Raw genomic sequence first — 22,018 nt, 5'->3', positions numbered from 1 at the left:
GCAATGTACATGATCCAAGTACTAAAAATTAAGATAAGGATTTTTTATTTTTCCTCCTGTTCCTCTGCATACTTGATAAATCTTGCTTGTGTATTGTATATCAGGAGTTTCTAAACTTTTTCAACCCAACAGGTAATCTCAAGACACACCATTTTTTTTTTAAATAGAAATATAGGGGAAAACACAAACACATTTTGTTCCCTTTTAGTAGCTTTTGAATATGTTTAATTGAATAATATAAAAATACCTTATCATAGGGCTGCAAGATTAGAGCAAAAATCATAATTGTTTACTGTATTTGCATTGATTTGGAAATTATCTATTTAAAAAAATACAATGAATTGCAAGGATGCAGAAAACAGTTCACTATTGCACACTTATGTATAGGCTACTGAGGATTTAACTGTATTATTTTAATATAGTCAGTCATGAACTAAAGTGGGCCCGTCTAAGTCATGAAACTCCAGGGCTGAAGATGATTCCCACTCTGGCCCTGGGTGGTTTCCTGGCCGGTTGCATAAACATAGCCGTGACATTAAGACTGCGTCTTAAGAACTAGCAATTAGTTAGGGCTAATCAGTCTTATTATTTGGATTTAAATTAGACCAATCTACCTTTCTATGTAACATACTTAAAACAGTTATGATCAGTCTTGAAGAAAAAAATTCATGACTAACTTTAAAGACTAGTCTTAAAGTTTTATGCAACCGGCCACAGGACAGAGATTAGCTTAAGCCAGGACTAGACCTTAGTTTAATTAGGAAATATAATTAGTTTAAACAAACATGCCTTACTAAAAACATTACTTGTGTGCATTTTGAGGCCAAACTAAGGGCACTGGTGTATTTTAAGATATGTCAGTGCAAGATGTTTTCCGTTTGGACAGCTCTTATATTTATTTTAGTCTAGGACTAGTCTAATCCCTGTCTGGGAAACTGCCCCTATATCTGACAACAGAACAGATAATATGTGAAAATAGCATTCAGTTGTGTTAAAATACAATAAAACAAACAATAACTGTCAGATCAGACAGAGAGTAGAAAACAGATTATCCAACAGATTAAATAGCTAATCAAAAAAAGAACACTGTATTAATAATAAAAAATAGTCGTTAGAGTAGTCGACTAATCGGAAAAATAATCGCTAGATTAGTCGACAGAAGAAATTGTCGTTAGTTGCAGCTCTAGTTCATAAACTATAATTAAAATGAAAATAAAAATAAAAAATCTTCCACTACAAAGTTCAATTCCAATTCTCAAGAACGCAAGTACAGAGGATGCATAAAATTACCTGGATGTGTCCTTTATATTGAGGATACATCGAGTGCAGACTTGCGCTATGAAATCGGTTTATGCCCCAGAAGTCATTGCGGCAAAACGAAGCGAAGGAAGGAAGTGCTACGCACACCTGTTTTTAACGCCGTCGAGCGCACGAGAGTGAGAAGCTGGTTAAAGTAAACGTTTGTTTTTAAACATTTAAAGTATTAAATACATAAAAAAAATGCTAATTTGATATTGAAATGTATGTTTTATTGGCATAGAACAACTAATCTTAATTGAGTTTCTAATTTTAGATTATATTATTTTTTTACAAGGTACCTGAAATATTTACGTATTTGCCATTAAAAAAATAAAATAATGTATGTAATAATGCAGATAATGGTATGTTTGTCACTTTATGAATGTTGCGATGTTGAATCTGGGGAGGTCAGGTTACCAACAGGAAGATCGCAAAGATCTCAATTCTCACAAGTGTGTTCTGTGTTCTCGCGACCTTGTGAGTTTGTTCTTCCAAGGTCGCCTGGCAAGACCGATCTCCACGAGAACGCAAGTCTGTTCTTTGCGTTCTTGGAATTGAGAAACAGCCCTAGATACTCTACTATTCCCTGTGGAAACCGGAAGTGTGACCTCTGACCTATTTCTGAATTATCTGACTTTCTGCGTTTTGCATTTTAGAATACTGAATTTGGTCGTCTACATTTTATTATTTATCTTGCAAAACTGAATTGTAAATATCTTTACAAATACGGCAATATTCAGTTTTATTAAATAACAGTTGTCTGTAATTCAAGTTTATGCATTTCAAATTCAAAACGTTTTGGCAGAATTCTAGCTCCATAGATGGAAGTGTGACTTTGGATGGTGATTTCAATGGAGAGTGAGATCATGATTTCGGTGCTAGTAGGCTAAAGTTTTTTAAAATCAGATACCCTGCCTTTAAGTGTAAAACTTGCATTTTATAGTCAGGAGCTTTATTTATAGAACCTACACTTTTAGTCAGGTTTACTTATTCTCCCTTATCATAAGGGAGAATACGTAAACCTGACTAAAAGTGTAGTTATGAAAGTTAAGTTATGAAAAATAAACATCCAGTAAAGCTGATTGATTGCCTACAAATACATGGCTATATACAAATACTGTAGCAAAACGGTTTCTTTTCTATCATCCTGGTAGGTTGTTATTTTCTATTTTTTAACATATTACTTACGTTTTAAGATTATGAATTCTACTGTTTACTTTTTCCCCTAAAATAAAAGTATATGAATAAATTATTTTAAATTATTCTTTCTTGAATGTGCAAATGAAAAGTGCAGTTGAAGTTTAAAGCCTTTATTTTCATCTGTATACTGTAGCTGTACAATGACTTTGTTTTTTTACAACATTACATTCAACTGTGATTATCATTAAAATACTAATAATAAAGTAGAAAGAAACCTGTTATACAATATATGGTGTCTGTGCAGTGAAAGTGTGACATGCTTGCATATAGGCCTATAGCAGAAGTCAGAAGACGTAATTGTTAGAAAAATGAACAAAGCATTTACTGAATAATCTGAACACTTTCTTTCTCAGTGTGTTACTATCCAAGCCAAGTTAATGGACAATAAATGACATTATGGTCCCATGACATTAAGACTTTGAAACCAATTCTTAAAATCACATAGCACACAACATAAAATAAACGAGTTTGACACATAACAAAAGAGTTTATAAAAGAGATTATATAAAAATTATAAATGTGTCAATAAAAAATGAAAAACAACACTACTGTATATAGTAACTAGTGATGCAACAATACACTTAGTTCACAGTTCAATACAATTTTCGGTTCTTGTCCACGGTTTTCTGTTCGGTTTCGGTTCTGATGCCTTGGCCTATTAAAGTGTTTTTTAATTATTCTATGCTTAGGAAACTGGAACAGTGAGATGTTAAGAAGCAAAAATACTGGTTTTAATTGCAGTTCTCTTTATTTTATGTAAATGCAAAATCATCTTAAACATTTCTAGTGTATTGATACAATTATATAAGATATAATTAAATAAAGACATATAAAAATGATATCCTATTCAAACTGGGGAACATGTGAATTCATTACATTACATAAATTGGCCATTTTATATACCTATACTTAGTAAATTAAACTTTACATTGTAAATTAAGGCTATACCTTACTGCACTACTGTTAAATCCAACAACATGCTGTCTGTGTAGAAACCAAAAATGCGTTCCTCAATCAAGATTACTGGTGGGATTTATTTTTAGCATCAGGCGCATTCTCTTCTTGAGTTGAGCTTTTTGAGGACGGAAGACGTGTTTGAGGCAAATAACGCGCGTTTGCATCAATAACAAGCCCAATTTGCGTCATTCACATTGCCCCACGCGAATTTGCATCTTTACATTGATGTTGTATGTAATCTACACGCGCAAGTAATTAATCCACACCTCAGATTTAAAAGACAGTCGTTCTGCTGCTTTTTGTTGACGTATTTCTGTTGGGTTTGTGCGCACGCGAATGAAATCTGACACCAGCATTGCAAGCAGAGTTCAAGCAGAGTTAACGCAGGTAGCACACAGTGACTGGATATCAACTCGCTAGGTGTGTTCGACATCGGCTGTGGCTGGATGTAACCGATCGGCGAGATTAGCCGCGTGCAGGCGGGGAGGAGCTAAAAACGGAGACGTGAAGTCGGACGCGCTGTGGTTCCCGTAGTTTGCTGCATTTACGTCAGGCATGGCTGATCACGTGCCGTTTGCTTGCTTAATCGCATTAAACATGATTTGTAAGATGTAAACTACATAAAAAGTGAATTATACTGTTTTGAATGTCCGTGTATGAGCATGAGTGGAACTGAAGAGGCTTACAGCATCTGTTTTTACAAGAATAAAGTTTAACAGAAGCATAAATTATTTAAATACCAATGTAGTTGGGTCTACATTTTTGTATCCATTTTATTTTGATGAAGATGACACAATATAACATCGCGACTACATGAAAAGAGCTTTAACTGTTATAAAAATACAGATTTGTGAGCATTTGTGGAACTGAGGGCGTGAAAATACACACGAAACACACGTGATTGTTGTCATGTGGTGAATCCGACCAATCTTGAAACAGCTGTGTCGTCATTACAGCCCGTGCAGCTCCTCTTCGGGAACTGCGCTGGCTAACTCAGGCGGCTGATCTCGAACCGCTCTCGCGGTACATAAAAACCATATGCAGCGCCAGCTTAAGTCGGACAGAAATACTAACCGGAAATGCACTGCTTCAAGTCAGCCGCCGATCGGTCTGCGCAGCGCCGCATGAAGTCGAACACACCTGCTGTGTCGTATAGACGGTTTCATCGCACGCACGCGATTCACGTCTGGATCCGAACTTTACTTCCGGTTTTGTTTTTTTTTAATGGTCTGACTAGTTGCTAAACTGATCTCTTGAACAAATGCCTCGTCTAAAATAACAAATGTTTTGGTTTCCTAGGTAATCAATGTGTTGTTGTTTTTTTGCTTGTTATATAAATAAACTACGTTTAAAGTACTTTGTTGTTATTTATTATTAGCGGAGTTTACCGGAAGTTACGTGCGTACCGCGACAGCCGCTTGTTTATGTTGTTATTGCTGAAACCGTCTATATAACCGCACATTAACAAAAGTGCATGGAATATAGAACTGACAGATTTGGATGGACAAACAAAAAAACCACAATTCACATGCGCGTACTGCACCGTGGGTGTCGAACCGAACGATTCAATAATGTATTGAGAATTGTGGCATCCCTAATTACAGTATGTTTGCTGTCCTCCAAAAATTACGACCTAATAGTTTGTTTATGCATGCACCATAATACAACAGATAGGGACCTAGTGCCCTCTAGCGGCCAAAGCTTTTATGACCTGTGGTTACGTTTTAAGGTTCTTTGCCTCATACATCAGATTAAATGCATTTTATTTTCTACATTTGTAAAAATAAAAATGGTTTCATAAACAATTATGGTTTTAAAGATATGTTGGAGCATCTAAACCCACCCTTTCCCTAAACCCAACCAGTTTGTTTATCACATTGTCGCCTTTACCTGCATTCATATAAGTTTAGTTGCAGCCTAAAAGTGGCCCTGGAAGCCCAAAAGCAGCACACCACACACCCCTCTGTTAGCGATTTAGATGCTCTTCTCCTCAGTCTATTATTCACGTTCCGGTTTTCCATGGTCTGTTCACCATTGCTGTAGTGAAAAAAATGCTTCCCTGCCAATGACGAGTAATTCTGGCTTTCCGCAATACCCCTATTATCCACCAGGTGGTGCTCTTTTGCAACTTATACAACTCAGAAGTATTACCCTAGGACAAACAGCTGTATGTCCATGTATGTTTTTATGGATCGCTCTAAATTGGATCTCTATCAAAAGTCCTTTACAAAAATGCAATTATCTCAGCTTTTTGCTCAACATTTTGTGTTTTTCAAGAAACCTACCCCTATTTGAGAAGTGATTACAAGAAAAGTAATGAAGGTAGGATGAAACGTCTTTTTTGTTTTAAGGCAGAGGGTCTGTTTTTTCATTTGATATATTGTACGTTTTCTGGAAGATATTAAACTTTTGTGAAAATCATGAAAATGCTGGCACTAGAAACTTTTTTCTGGCAGGGAAAGTTAAAGGTTCTGTCCAGTATGAACTCTCTGATGGGATTTTAAGTTAGACGAAGAAGCAAACATCTTGTCACACTGAGAGCATTTGTAAGGTTTATCACCTGTATGAATTCTCATGTGACTTAGTAATGAAGACCCTTGACTAAAACTCTTCTCAGAGACACTACAGTGATAAGGTTTCTCTCCAGTATGAACTCTTTGATGAACTCTGAATTGAGATGAATTAGAGATTCACATTGAGATACACATTGAGTATGTTTACATGCACAGAATAAGCGGATATCTATCAAAAATCTGCTTATTACAGAAAACTGTTTTCATGTGTTTACATGCAAGTCAGTAAGCCAGCTATGCGGACAACTGCGTTTACATGGGACTTGAAAAATTATCAGTTTTCTCGCAGGCAGTGATGTCACCACCTATAGTACACAATAGTCTTTCAAAAAGTCAACGACATATCTGTATTACTTATTGTTGTATATCTCCTCGTGTCTGCAAAACCTGTAAATGTAACATGAGCTTTTATTTTCACAGTTTCTCTGCCAACTGCTTTAGTCGAGCGGAGACTTTTATGCGTTACCTTGCGCTTCCGCGTGTGACGTTTATCTTTCATACACGGAGACATGCGCACATGGACAAAACCGTGAGAAAGCCGGTTAAGGTGTTTACATGCCACGCGAAATCGGCGTAATGAGCAAAAAACTACCTGTGCCGATCGGTTTTTGCTTACGCTGTTTATGTGCTTTCCCCGATTAAAGAAAACCGCTTTACGCGTTAACATGACCCCACGTGTTATCAGTTTATTAAGCATAATCGGCGTAAGACTGTTCATGTAAACGCACTCATTGAGTGCAGACGTAAGGTTTCTCTCCAGTGTGAACCCTCTGATGGACTTTTACATGAGCTGACTGAGCAAACGTCTTGTCACACTGAGAGCATTTGTAAGGTTTTTCACCTGTATGAACTCTCTGGTGCTTTAGTAAGGTATGCTTTACACTAAAACTCTTCCCACAGAGACTACAGTGATAAGGTTTCTCTCCAGTATGAACTCTCTGATGGACTTTGAAGTGACCTGAATAAGCAAACGTCTTGTCACACTGAGAGCATTTGAAAGGTCTTTCACCTGTATGAATTCTCATGTGACTTAGTAATGAAGCCAGTTGACTAAAACTCTTCTCACAGACACTACAGTGATAAGGTTTCTCTCCAGTATGAACTCTTTGATGAACTCTGAATTGAGATAAATCAGAGAAGCGCTTTCCACATTGAGTGCAGACGTAAGGTTTCTCTCCAGTGTGAACTCTTTGATGAACTCTGAATTGAGGTAAATTAAAGAAACTCTTCCCACAGACACTACAGTGATAAGGTTTCTCTCCAGTATGAACTCTTTGATGAACTCTGAATTGAGATGAATTAGAGAAGCGCTTTCCACATTGAGTGCAGACGTAAGGTTTCTCTCCAGTGTGAACTCTTTGATGAACTCTGAATTGAGGTAAATTAAAGAAACTCTTCCCACAGACACTACAGTGATAAGGTTTCTCTCCAGTATGAACTCTTTGATGAACTCTGAATTGAGATGAATTAGAGAAGCGCTTTCCACATTGAGTGCAGACGTAAGGTTTCTCTCCAGTATGACTTCTCTGATGGGCTTTTAAATGACCTGACTGAGCAAACGTCTTATCACACTGAGAGCATTTGTAAGGTTTTTCACCTGTATGAACTCTCTGGTGCTTTAGTAAGTTAGACTTTAGACTAAAACTCTTCCCACAGACACTACAGTGATAAGGTTTCTCTCCAGTGTGAACTCTCTGATGAACTCTTAAATTACTTGGACAAGCAAACGCCATGTCACACTGAGAGCATTTGAAAGGTTTTTCTCCAGTATGAAGTCTCTGATGAACTTTAAGATTTGGTTTGGTTTTGAAGTATTTTCCACATTCAGTGCAGTTGAAAGGCTTTTCACCACTGTGTGTCCTCATGTGAACATTTAGATCAGAGGAAGAGACACAAATCTTTCCACACTGCTCACAGTGAAACTGCTTCTTCTTCTTCTCTCTGTGGTCTTCTGAATGAAGTTTATTCTCTTGTAAGGTAGTAAAGCTGATCTCAGATCCGGTGAAGAGTTTCTGTTCTGTGTGTTTTCTCTCATGTCGCTCTAAAAGTCTCTGTGAGCTGAATGTCTTTCCACAGGTGATGCAGGAAAGAGTTTGTGCTGTCAGTCGCTCTTTTGATGTTGAGGACGTTATTTCTATATCCAAACATGAATCACTCTTCACATCTGAAAGAAACAAGAAACAGTCCTGTTGTGTCAGTCCTGTTATTACAGCTGGGTCATTGCAGATAAAAAAAAGTGCAATTCCAAACAGTAAAACTAACTTGTAATGGAAAGTACCTGGTACTCAAAATGTGTGAATTTACTTCATTTTAAAGTTAAATTAACACGATTAGTTGTGGATGTTCCAGTTCCCAGCATGCTTTGCATGAGCACACAATACGACAGCATTTTTTTTATTAAGTAATATTTTATGTGTTTTTTAGTAAAGAAAAATACTCAGTAGTGTTAAACATTTATTTATGTTGGAGATTTAGAAGAGTTTGCTATTTTTATTTTATTTTTGGGCTTACCATTGTTCAGAAGTGTGGTGCCTGTGCTTGGCTGTAAGTCAACAATTTGTTGCTTTATCATGTAAAGAATAACTATGTGAAAGTTAGCCCTGAGCTCAATCTCAACACACTTTCACTGGTATTACATTTACTAGGGCTGGGCAAAAAAAAAGATTTTTCGATTAATCGATTTTTAAAACGTGGTCGATTAAAAATCGATTATCAAAGAGCAGAATCGATTTTTTTCATATTTATTTCCGCAAACATTGAACGGAGGAATGGAAGCATTTTAGATTTTGCAAGCAAGACGTGTTGTGGCTTTTAATTTCTTTTTATTAATTACCCACTTGTAAACTGCTGTTCACTGTTCTTTTTTATTAATATAGTATGTGTATTAAATCTATATTCACTAAGTTGAATCGAGAATCGAGTATAAAAACCTACCTGAGAACCAGAATTGAAAATTTAATCAAGAATCGGAATCGATTTGATAGCTTGTGAATCGAAATCGAATCGATCTGGAACATCTGAATCGATACCCAGCCCTAACATTTACACGAGTCACATGATTTGTTTCTGTAATTTGCGAACAAAAATTAAATGGTAGTTGGTTTACTTTAATATTTTGAGTACTCTGAACTTGTCGGGTTTTACAGTGTACTGTTAAGTTGTAAAATTTAAGTATTTGAGTACAGGAAACGTATAAAAAACAAGGCAATTAGTGGCCACAAAATATTTAAGTAACATTACTTCTACAATTAAAGTTACATAAAGTATCTAATTTAATTTGTATCAGACTTAAACTAAGTTTAGATAAATACATTTTTTGATTTGAATTGAAATTGTCTGAACTCAAAACTTTTAAGTTTGCTAACTTAAGAAAATAGCGGCAATCAGTTGCCTACAATTTTTTGAGTTAGTAGAACTTATCCGAGTTTACAGTGTATATTTTATTAAAATAATAACAATATAACTAGTGATCAATGAAAAATATATATAGGGCTGTTTTCCCAGACAGGGATTAGCTTAAATCAGGACTAGGCCTTAGTTTAATTAAGAAATATAACTAGTTTTAACAAACCTTACTAAAAACATTACTGGTGTGCATTTTAAGGCCAAACAAAGGTTGTTCAAACTGAAAACAACTTGCACTGACATATCTTAAAATACATAAGTGCAAGTTGTTTTCAGATGTACAGCTCTTACATTTATTTTAGTCTAGGACTAGTCTAATCCCTGTCTGGGAAACTGCTCATTAATGTAAAGCATGATTATTTGTGAGTAATCCACATTTTTGTAAGAGTCGTCAAACGGAGCAATAACGACAAAATGACTTTCATAATCCTTGTTGCATTATATGATGACACTTCTAAGAATAAGATGAAGTATTTTTTTAAAGGGATAGTTCACCCCAAAATTATCACTTTTCCCTGTGTCGTTCTAAACTCCCAAGTGCTCAGATTGTCTTCAGTAGAGATCGACAGTTAATGATTTTTTTACTGATACAGACTATTTGGATGCTTATGTGCCCGATAACAGATATGCTGAACCAATTTTATTTACTCTTATACTACTGTTTTGACACCATTACAACAACACTAGTCAACTGTACAAACCCTTATAATAACAACAATCACAATGTAATAAACAGAGACCGACCGATTTATCAGTTTTCCGATTTTATCGCTGATATGAGCATGTCGCAGATATATCTGTATCGGCGTATACGACACAGATATGCAGTCGATATGAACGTTTTTCACTTTAAGATTATCTGTTTATGATGACAAGCAGAGTTAGTGTCCCAGTCACACCACTGAGAATGACCGAAGTTACACATATATAAACGCCAATGAGGCGTTTAGCGAGGCGCGGGCGCGTCCAGTTAATGCATCTGTCTTTTCTATCATTTCACTGTAGCTCAGCATCGTGGTGTAAAGTTAACGTTATTACTTTAAAAGCAGCAGTAAAACTGTTTCTACTGTAATGGTTTAACTTTGCAATCAATCCATTGTTCATATTAATGTTTAAGTTGACACGTTGTGCCATATAGTTTTGCCATTCAAGATCTTATTTGTGCGTGTTTTTTCGTAGTGCATGATCACAGTTCATATGTGTGGGGAAAGACAAGCTATTAGAGTAAAATATTGCGTTAGGCTGCTTCATGAGATAATAAGAAAACATTTTTTACAATTCCTGCAAATGCAGTGATGAAGTTCATGTTCTCATGATTTATTTTTATGAATTAAAATGTTTTGAAAATGTGCTGTGGACAGAGACGCATTCATTTTTTTCTCTTTCGCGGAGGTTATGTTTTGAAAGACGATGTCCTGTAGCTCAGGCACGGCCCCACTTCTCAACAGGCCCACCTAAAACTTTTTCCACAAAAAACCCAAACTTTTACTATATTCTAATTTTGTCAAGAATTATAAAAAAAAAAATCGTCAATAAGCTCATAATTTGTGCTAAAAAAGTCTAAATGTTTAGTTTTAAAACCATTTTAAAAAGCTGGTAATATTTTGATGTTTCTGCGCAATTACAGCAGTCAGTGAGGTTCGGTTTGTTCCGATCAGAGCTGGTGAGCGGAGACCGCATTTCTGAATATTAGAAATATTTTAAATTAGAAATATAATATAGATTAATATTATAATAAATTTTTGTTAGGTCGTACAATGATTACCAAATTTCTCTCTCATATTGCTCCTCATATCCACTGAAAACAGTCCAAAAAATTGAACCAAAAGTCAAATTATTATGGACGGAAGTTAAAACTGGTGGGTACAAAATGACTCATGACTCAGTTAAGGCAGCGGCAGTCACGCGGTCTCTTCACAACATTTTTACACCTGGTTATTAAGACACCTTTGGTCAATTGGATTAAAAGTGGACGAGAGAGAAAGAGAGAGACATTCCCGTTTACACTTTGTGTTTTTAATTCGCATCTTTTGTCCACTTGCGAGTTTTTGAAAAGAAAGCTGCTTGTGTTGTTACTGAACATGCTCATTTCAGAGCAATTGATTAAGTCCACGCAACTTTAAACCATCGCTATATAAAAGAGGCGGAGAGCAGATGCTTTAGTTTTGTAAAAGTCTAAAGTCCTTTTTCTTAAAGGTAAGTTGCTTATTAATTTGTGAAGTACATAACTTACTGTAAAGCTAATAAACTTCATAAGTTTCTTTTTTCATTACAAGTCCTATATAACGTTATTCTCTTCAAACCTGCGAATGATTCAAGTTGTATGTTGTTCTTTTTGTGTTTTAAAGTTATTCATGATAAGTCAAGTTTACGGTTTTGTGCACTGATAACATTTTGGATAATAAAGATTATTGTTAAACACACCTGCCTGTATTACACGTCTTTGTCACGGCATTTTAAGTGTTTGATCACCACATTTGTTAGTGATCGTTGCAAACATTTGTTATATATAATGTATAGTGTATTCTATGTACAGTACTGTAGTATAATATAATATACTGTAGTATGTGTGAACTGTACTATAATACACAATGAATACCGGCCGATATATTGTTATCGGTCTTTTTTACTCCCTTATATCTGCATTGGCCCAAAAAAAAAATGCATATCGGTCGGGGTCTAGTAATAAATAGAGGAGTTAAAGATTGAAGAATAATATTAATTTAATGAATGATATCACAGAAATGATACATTGTTAGGAAAGTAACCAACCAAACAGCGTATCATTGAATTTCCACTGGTATTTCATGTCAGAATAATTCACATTTTGTTGTTATAGTTTATGAAATGGCTGTTGACAAAATGCTGTTTATCTATGCCTTTAATCATACATCAACTTTATCAAACTTGTTATAGCTCACGGAGGTAATAAACAGAGGCGGAAACTACTTAAGTATTTTTACTTTCTACATAAAAGTAAATTTTTAAGTATTCATATTTTATCCGCGATTTTCTTTGGAAAACATACATTCCAAAGCATATTATCATAATTTGTACTCCACTACATTTCATAATTTCAAGTTTTTGGTTTATATTTAATATTTAAGTACATTAAATATCTAGTTTTTTTTTATTTTACGTAATTAAAAAGTACTTTTACTCAAGAAAATTAAAAGTACACAATTTTTATGTAATTAGTTATTAAACCAATTTTAATATGCAATATAAAAAGAATACACAGTAGTATGATTCTATGCTTTAGAATGTAGTGAACATTTTTAAGTAAAGTACATTTTTTCCCAAGTCAAACACTCTGATGAAGCACAGATGCTTGGAAATTTACTTAAAATACTCAAGTAATGTCCGCCTCTGGTAATAAATAATTAATTAATGTCCACAGACATTTATTTAGATGTTTTTAGCAAAATAATGTTTATCTGGTTAATGTTAATATAACTTGGGGTACATCTTCTTAGCTGAATGTGGTGGCTGTGCTTCTGCCTTTAACCCAGTAAGTGAACAACAAGATGATCGTGAGTTTAAAAAGGCTATTAATAAGCATACAAAAAAAATAATTTAGTATTATTAATTTTTATTTCCCACAAGCATTCATTCATGGCTGTTAAATTCAAGATACGTTGTTACTGAGACAGGATTTGATGAATCAATTTACGTGAGTCTGTGAGTTTCTCTCAATTTCTTAGTCAAACTGCATATATTGCTTTTCAGGCATTTATAATAAGGTGACCAGATTTTTAAAATGAAAACCGGGGACATTTCCTAGTTAAATGGTTAAAATATCATTAAAATCTCATTTGTTGTTATCTATGAATTATAAATGGTGACAAAATGTTTTTTGAAAGTTTTCTTCTTTTTATTGTTGTGGGTTCACTGCAAAAAATGACTTTGAGATTATAACTGAGATTATACAGTGTGACATGGACTTAACTACGATATTGATCGCACAGTGTGGCAAGCAACAACCCTAAAGGACTAATTAAAATAGCACAGAATATACCGGGCTTTACTGTTATACTGAAATTGTTCAGTGTAGTTCACTAATCATTTTCGTTATCTTACCGTAAATGTACCTACGTAACACCACATTACATAGGCTAAATGCAGTCGATTAAACGTTGCAGTGGGAGTTTACCTGAGTTTCCAGCATGTTGTGTGATGCTTTCTTCGGTCTGTTAAATCTCAGTCTGGCCGTCGCTCATGAGTTCGAGCACGCGCTTGTAAACTTATTGGTTGCAATCTGAAACATCACCGCTAGAGGCCGCTGTAAACTACATACAGCGCCTTTAAAGCAGGGGTCACCAATCCTTCTCCTGGAGGGCCAGTGTCCCTGCAGAGTTTAGCTCCAACCCTAATCAAACACACATGAAGCAGCTAATTAAAGTGCTTCAGGTTTGTTTGACGATTAGGGTTGACAATATTTGCATATTGGCTTCAATAAAAAAGTGGATAAAAACAAAAAAAGATGGCCAACTACGTCAGCAGGTGACGTGTAGTAGTCTGCTCATGAACAACCAGGGAGGAGAACAAATTATAAAAAAAATCGTTTGTTTTGGTTTCTCTAAAAAAGTAAATAATATTATTATTGAACGACTGATGGACCTTTTTGGCGATGTCCTTTATTATGAGGAAAGGATTGTGAAACAAACAAATTCAATGGGACAGACAGAAGCCTCCCGAATTTAATCAAAAATATCTAAAAATGTGTTCTGAAAACAATCGGAGCACTTGGGGGGGTTAAGGACGACACAGGAGTGAGTGATTTTGGGGTGAACTAACCCTTTAAGCCTACATGCCTATTCCTTAATAAGTATTAAAGATATCCTAAACTCCTTTAACATTTTAGTACTTAAACTTTTTGGTCTTTTAATTAGTGAATTTGTGACTGAAAACCAAAAACAGGTGCTCACATGACAGTTAAAAACAACAATTAAGGAGACATACCTGATGGAATAAAATCATCATCTTCCTCAGTGCGATCTTCCTCTTCTGTGTGTTCAGTTTTGATTTCTGTGGGTTCAGTTTTGATTTCTGTGTGTTCAGTTTTGATTTCTGTGTGTTCAGTTTTGATTTCTGTGTGTTCAGTTTTGATTTCTGTGGGTTCAGATTTGATTTCTGTGGGTTCAGATTTAATCTTCATCATGAGGTTTGTGCAGTCGATGAGTTTAACTGAACACATCTTCAGTTTGGTCTGGAGAATCTGCTGCTGTTCTCCAGCGTTACAGACAGAATCCAGAGACTCTGTGGAGGTTTGATCCTCCTGTAAGCTCTGTTTACTGTCACACACTGTAGTGTCCTGAGTGTCTGTGGGCTTTGACTCAGTATAACAGAGTAAAGTCAGACTGAGATCGGAGTCCTGTAGTGGCTGTGGTGTGCGGCTCTGATCTCTGCTCATCCACACTGAATCCAGACTCCCATCATCAGTCACATACACTGAAGATTCACAACAATCCATATCACAACACACACAGACAGTAAGATTAGAAATGATTTGATGTTGTCTGATTCAGGTAAATGGTGTTTAAGCTGTACAAACCTCTCGATTCATTGCTAAATCTCCTCTTGACCTCAGCATTGTCTCCAGTAACGCCACCTCTTTCTTCAGCTGAGAGATTTCTGTGATGAAATCATCAATATATCCAGCATGGACAGATCAGTTCATACTGATTTACAGCACAGCACAGCACATCATCAACGTCTCAACACTTAAATACACAGAGACAAGACTCCGTTTACACTCAATGAAACACGCAAGAGAAAAAAACACTGAGGATACACAAACACATCACACGCGCGCTCTTTCTTTCTTTCTTTAGTGAGTTTATCTGCGGACTAAAGAGCTGCAGCGCCTCCTGCTGTACTGGAGAGAGAAGACTCTCACTGCTTTACAATGGATTTAGTAAAACAAGTACGCGTCTCAATTATGGCCAGAAATCATCACAAACTATTGTATAAAGTAATGACTAAATGAAAAGAAGGAAGATCAGAACATCATGCGTTTAAACTTATAAAGGTAGGACATCATAGGACCCTGCTGAAAAAAAAAAACAATAAAACCATTACAGAAAATTCTAATGGTTTCCATTAAAATACCAATAGGAACCATTAGCTTTTACCATTAAAACCACTACACTGTAGTGTGTTTTGGGCCATATTCCATAAGAGCCAATAAAAATCCCAATACATTTCCTGTAATGTTTTATTGTTTTTTTCAGCAGGGGATAAAGAGATATGGTCAGATTAAATATAAAAAAATGTACAAACTTTTCACAACGTTGTATTTTCATTGTAATTAATGTTGCAGTACAACATTTTAAAAACCACACTCTACATAACGAAAAAAAGGACGTTTTATAAATGTTGTAAAATACCTAATTAGTAAATTTTCTTTAGGTAGTAAAAAAACATAAATCATAAAAATCTGTTCACTGTGAAAACAAAACCAGACCAAAATGCAACATTTGTGATATGTTTTCTTTAGCTGTTAAACCTTGAAATAAGACTTTTTTGACGTGTTACTTTGTATGTCAGCCCACCAAGAAAAGGCCCTGTATGCCTGATTACCAATCCAGCCCTGCCTACCATTATAGAACAAAACACAAATAAAGCTGAGATATATTTAAACAAATGTGTTGTATTTTGGTATGTTCATGACATTCTTTAAACTTCTTATTCCAACATTATGAAAACGTTTTGGAAACCTTTTTGGCGAAGACCAAAAGACTTGGATTTTTTCAAGCTGTAGCCTTTATTGCAGAAAGCGATCTTCAAATCAGAGCATAGAGTCCAGGTGCTGCAGTCACCAAGTCTGACTTACAGCCCACTGTCACACTCAGAGCCAGAAAGTAGACTGAAGGTAAGTGATATAATACTTTATTGGAACACACACTAAAGTAGAGAAACAATAGGTGAGTAAATGGGATATGTAAAGTTTCCGGAATGCACATAGCTGTAAAATAACAATGTCTCTATTGCAGGAGGTGATCAGAGGATTCCCGGAGGGTAAACAAGGAGGAGAAGGTAAGTCCAAGGTGAGTAGTATGGGTGAGTCTTGGTTTCCATAAGTGATGAGACCAGATAAGGAGTGAAGATATTTAAAGGGGTATGGTGATGGGAAACAGGTAAAAATTTAGGGGCGAGGGAATGAGTTGGAGGAGTGACTGATGATGTTGATGGGATCCTGACAGTACTCCCTCCTCCCGAGGCGGCTCTTGAGAGCGGGGAATACGCTGGCAAGGTCTATCTCGGGGCCTGGGAGCCGGATGATCATGGTGATCGGAGTGGAACTGAATGAAGAGAGTGGGATCCAAGATGTGCTCTATGGGCACCCACGAGCATTCCTCTGGGCCGTAGTCCTCCCAGTCCACTAAGGATTCCACTCGAGGACCTCACCGCCGGGAGTCCATGATGTTGCGGACTCGGTAGATGGGCTCCTCTGCCGCAGGAACGGGAGGTGGAGGCACAGCTGTTGTGTCAGGATCTGTGGATGAAGGAGAAACAGGGTCAGTGAAGAATTTAGTAGGGAGACATGAAAGGAAGGTGAGATCCTGTATTCGCAGTGGCGTGCTGTGGTGTTTCAGTCAGGGCCTTCAGTAAGCATGTAAATGTCACACCCAGGGGCTGGCTGTTACTTTGCTAAGCCACGCCCCTTCTCGACTTCCACCTCGAGGAGGTCCCCAAAGCCAACCCAATGACCAGACAACAACAAGGACAGGTAGGTATAAAACAATCTTTATTTAAATATTTAAAAGAATGGGGAAATGGGAAAAGGGCAATTAAAACTAAAGGATCTCTGGCTCCTCCCTCCAGGGAGACTGCAGCCACAGGCAGGCAGGGACAAAGGGGCAACGGGGGTCCAGACCACCGTAAGCCGGGGGAGGGAAACGTCAGGCTCCGGCCTAGTCCCTGCTATCCGTGGCGCCCTCCTTCTTCCTTCCTGGAGGCAGAGTAAATATCAGTGTGACTGGTGAGTGGACTTTTCGCTGTTTGCGTACCTTTCTCTGTTCGGCAGGGGGTCTTCGCCCCGCGTGCCCTCACGTTTCTCCGTCGTACGTCCAACTCTCTTTCTCCTTTTTCTCCACAGGTGGCAGCTGGGACACAAAAGCACGGTTAACTTGGACTTTGGATGCTTCTCACCTGCTCTGCTGTTTACAGCTCTTGGTAGGTATAGCCTTCCACAGTTTGTTCTCCTAATGTTCACTCTCGTTCTCCTTTTGCTCCACAGGTGGCAGCTAAGACACGAAAGCACTGTTAACTTGGACTTTGGATGCTTCTCACCGGCTCTGCTGTTTACAGCTCTTGGTAGGTATAGCTTTCCACAGTTTGTTCTCCTAATGTTCACTCTCGTTCTCCTTTTTCTCCACAGGTGGCAGCTGGGACACAAAAACACTGTTAACTAGGACTTTGGATGCTTCTCACCTGCTCTGCTGTTTACAGCTCTTGGTAGGTATAGCCTTCCACAGTTTGTTCTCCTAATGTTCACTCTCGTTCTCCTTTTGCTCCACAGGTGGCAGCTAAGACACGAAAGCACTGTTAACTTGGACTTTGGCTGCTTCTCACCGGCTCTGCTGTTTACAGCTCTTGGTAGGTATAGCTTTCCACAGTTTGTTCTCCTAATGTTCACTCTAGTTCTCCTTTTTCTCCACAGGTGGCAGCTGGGACACAAAAACACTGTTAACTTGGACTTTGGATGCTTCTCACCTGCTCTGCTGTTTACAGCTCTTGGTAGGTATAGCTTTCCACAATTTGTTCTCCTAATGTTCACTCTCGTTCTCCTTTTTCTCCACAGGCGACAGCTGGGACACAAAAGCACTGTTAGCTTGGACGTTGGATGCTTCTCACCTGCTCTGCTGTTTACAGCTCTTGGTAGGTATAGCTTTCAGGGGCGGAGTGGGACCCAAAAATCTACCGGGAAATTTCATAGACCACCAGCCCTCCATGGTCAAAAAAAAGAAAAAAGAAAATGGTTCCCTGTAAATAAGCAAATGCTGAAATCTAAAATTACAATAAAATGACTGCACAACAACATGAAATACCAAGTGTAATAATTATTATTTAAAAGATCTTAAAGTCAACAGTTCCCTAGTTTTATGTAAGATTAAGCTTACTATGGTTGCAAAGCAGTTGCTTATAAAATTATTAAGCCTGTTTGGAGAGAGATGTTTAATGTGACAAAATGTCAGTCATTGTGTGATAACGAAAATATTACATGTTCTGAGCAGGTGTTGTCAGTGAACAGGCTGTAAACTGTTGGCTAAGTTACAGACACTCGTGAAAAACTGATGCTGATTATCTGGGAAACATTCTCTAACAGCAGTCAATTTGTCATTGTGTCAAACAAGTTGTTCATTTGTTGTAACATTAAAACAGGAGATCAGACTTAGGCTACTCTGTGCTGCTCAAAGTGATGCTCGGAGCTCCATTCCTCTGTGGATGTGCGAGGCTATGCTTTTTTATTGGTTGTTGCGTTAAATCTTACCCAGATAAAACAGTGATATTTTCTGATTGGCTATTGTGTAGCCTCTCTCTTTTTTTTGATTGGCTGATAGAACTCCAGGGGAGACGGGCTTGATAGAGAGAGCGGTGCGGCCAGATACATTTTGAGCGCTGCAGCATATTAAATATATGATAAATAGTTTTTAGTGTGGCCGGAGTGCATGACTAAAAACTGAAAGCACGGCTATTATCAGACCGGCCCTCGCGGCCTTAAAACACCACCGGCCCACCGGGAAAAGTCCCGACTTTCCCGATTGCCACTCCGCCCCTGATAGCTTTCCACAGTTTGTTCTCCTAATGTTCACTCTCGTTCCCCTTTTTCTCCACAGGCGGCAGCTGGGACACAAAAGCACTGTTAGCTTGGACGTTGGATGCTTCTCACCTGCTCTGCTGTATACAGCTCTTGGTAGGTATAGCTTTCCACAGTTTGTTCTCCTAATGTTCACTCTCGTTCCCCTTTTTCTCCACAGGCGGCAGCTGGGACACAAAAGCACTGTTAGCTTGGACGTTGGATGCTTCTCACCTGCTCTGCTGTATACAGCTCTTGGTAGGTATAGCTTTCCACAATTTGTTCTCCTAATGTTCACTCTCGTTCTCCTTTTTCTCCACAGGTCAAACAGAGGGGCGAAGATGACACACCGTCTCACCGGGTCGAGCGCTGCCCTATCCTCACTACCCGTAGGGCGATCGAATACTGGACAGGGGCGCCCCTTTGTAGGGACCACGGGGCGGCGGAACTCTTTCGCCTCTGACTCTGCGACAAGGGCATACACAGGTAAGGTTTCAATGCAAATAACCCGTATTCGTACTCACACGTGCTGATAGCTTCTAATCTTCACCGCCGTTCCCCGAAATCTGCCAACATACAGATGGGGACGGCTTCCAGAGACCCACGTCGTCACTTCACACTCCAAGCAGCACACTGCGTATAATAGCTGGTTCTTCCTAGAATCGTTAGCCTCTCCGTCTCTTGCTCAGTGAAAATGGATGATGCGGGGTTTCGTCTGACAAGACACACAGCACTTGCACAGCAACCCACAGCAAATACACAACACCACTTCAACGTGAAAAGTTTGTAAATTACAGGGACTCACCCACCACACTATCGGTGTACACAACAAAAGACGCCCAGCATCTCCCACTTCACTTGGGCTGGATGAGGGCGATGGTAATACGACCTGGATGAATAATCCGTTGCTGTGGCTGCTCGGATGAACGTTTATGCAGCTCACCTACCACGCTGGTTCAGGGGTAGGGCCGCCCTCCTTCTCCTGGAGGTATTCAATGAATGCACAGGTTATTTTTATACTTTGTCCCAACACAGGAATAGATACTCACAGCGGTCCGCCTTTGTTTACGTTGCAAGCAAAATCCATTTCCTTCCTCCTTTACTCCTTTAAATGTGTCACTTAAACTGATGTTCCTTCTACCCGTAGGGTTTTCCTATGACTCCAGCGTTTCCACCACAGACTGCAAGCGAGAGAGAGAGAACATACAGACAGCCACCAATGCCTATCAGATGAGCACAGCTCCGCACCTCTACACACACTAACTCCTCTCAAACTGTGATTTAACTGCTCTTAACTCTTTCACCGCCAGCATTTTTAAAAAAAGTTGCCAGCCAGCACCAGCGTTTTTCATGATTTTCACCAAAGTTTAATGCCTTCCAGAAAATGTTCTTCTTTAAATAAATAAACATACAATATACCAAATGAAAGAACAGACCCTCTGCTTTCAAACAAAAAAAACCGTTTCATCCTACCTTCAGTGGTTCTTTTGCAATCAGCTTTTGAATATGGGTAGGTTTTTGCAAAAACACCATATTTTGAGCAAAAAGCAGAGATAATTCCATTTTTATGACGGACTTTTCATAGAGATCATATTCAGAGCGATCTTTAAAACAGACACGGACATGCAGCAGCTTGCCATAGGGCAATACTTCCGGTTTTAAAAAGTTGCGGAAGGGCGCCACCTGGTGGATAATAGCGGTATTGCGGAAAGACGGAAAATCTCGTCATTGGCGGGGAAGCGTTTTCTCTTAATTGACGAGATATCTCGTCAATGGCGGGGAAAGAGTTAAGTACTCCTCCGTGTACTCCCATCTTCCAATCACCCGGCGCTCTACTTAACAACACACAGCTGTGCTTAATTTGCTGATTACAGCCCTTCGCGATGCGGCCGGATGTCCGGTGTTTCCTCTCCCCGGTCTGGGCGGAAACATCCGGGCGGAACCAAACTTTCCTAACTTTTGGTTCCGCCCAGACAGATCGTCACCTTGTGACATCCTCCCCCGCCAATGCATTCTAGTCCCTGGAATGCCTCCGAGTCGTCCACTCACCGTAACGGGCAGGGGGGCGGCCTCGGTTCTCCCGTTGGGAGCGCCTCACGGGCGAATCAGGTTCAGCTGGCTCGGGTGCTACCTCTGGTTGCCTTTGGGCGCCCGGGGGTTCAGCTGGCTCGGGTGTTAACGCTCGCTCTCTCGGGGCAGCCGGGGGTGGTGCCACCACGGGTTGGCCTGGTACCACAGCCCATCCTCCCATCCAGGGGGCCGCCAGTACCGGCTCCATAACTATCTCCTTCGCGGCCTCGGGATAGTTTGGGCAGGGGCGAATCATGTTCCGGTGTACCACACGTTCGGGACCGGCCTTTCCTTCCGGCCGGATGGTGTACACCGGCTGTCCCGGTCTCTGTTGCCTGCAGACTACATACGGGATGGTCTCCCAGCGGTCACTTAACTTTCCCTTGCCTTGTCGCCGATTGTCTCGCACCAAGACTCTCTCTCCTGGCAACAAGGGGGCGTCCCGGGCAGTCCGGTCGTACAACCGCTTGTTCCTCTCCACTGTGGTCCGTATCTTCTGTGATACCTGCTCATAAGCAAAGTGTAGCCGTTGGTGATGGCGCCCCACCCACTCTGTCACACTTACTTCCTCCTGGCCAGCTGCCACTCCCAAGACCAGGTCCGTGGGCATCCGCACATGTCTGCCGAACATCAGATAAGTGGGGGCATAGCTCGTCGTACTGTGTACGCTGTTATTATATGCTTGTAAGAGGATCGGTAGAGCACTCACCCA

The 22,018-nt window shown here is 39.0% G+C and overlaps 1 protein-coding gene across 1 annotated transcript; it reads right to left on the bottom strand.

Annotated features, from left to right (window-relative positions):
• Positions 1-2,588: 2,588 nt before the first annotated feature.
• On the bottom strand, positions 2,589-8,285 carry LOC141279819 (uncharacterized). Its single transcript, XM_065282030.2, has one exon. It carries the CDS (start codon positions 7,892-7,894, stop codon positions 6,758-6,760), a length of 1,137 nt encoding a protein of 378 aa, XP_065138102.2. The 5' UTR covers positions 7,895-8,285; the 3' UTR covers positions 2,589-6,757.
• Between the last annotated feature and the right edge of the window lie 13,733 nt (positions 8,286-22,018).

The sequence above is a fragment of the Paramisgurnus dabryanus genome, chromosome 8 (assembly GCF_030506205.2).
Source record: "Paramisgurnus dabryanus chromosome 8, PD_genome_1.1, whole genome shotgun sequence".
Classification (NCBI taxonomy): Eukaryota; Metazoa; Chordata; class Actinopteri; order Cypriniformes; family Cobitidae; genus Paramisgurnus; species Paramisgurnus dabryanus.
The sequence above is the reverse complement of the archived record's forward strand: the minus strand, read 5'-3'. Positions and strand labels throughout refer to the sequence as shown.

What these genes read in the sequence shown, in the direction of transcription:
- LOC141279819 (XM_065282030.2), bottom strand. Translation starts at nt 7,894, where the DNA reads ATGAGGACACACAGTGGTGAAAAGCCTTTCAACTGCACTGAATGTGGA.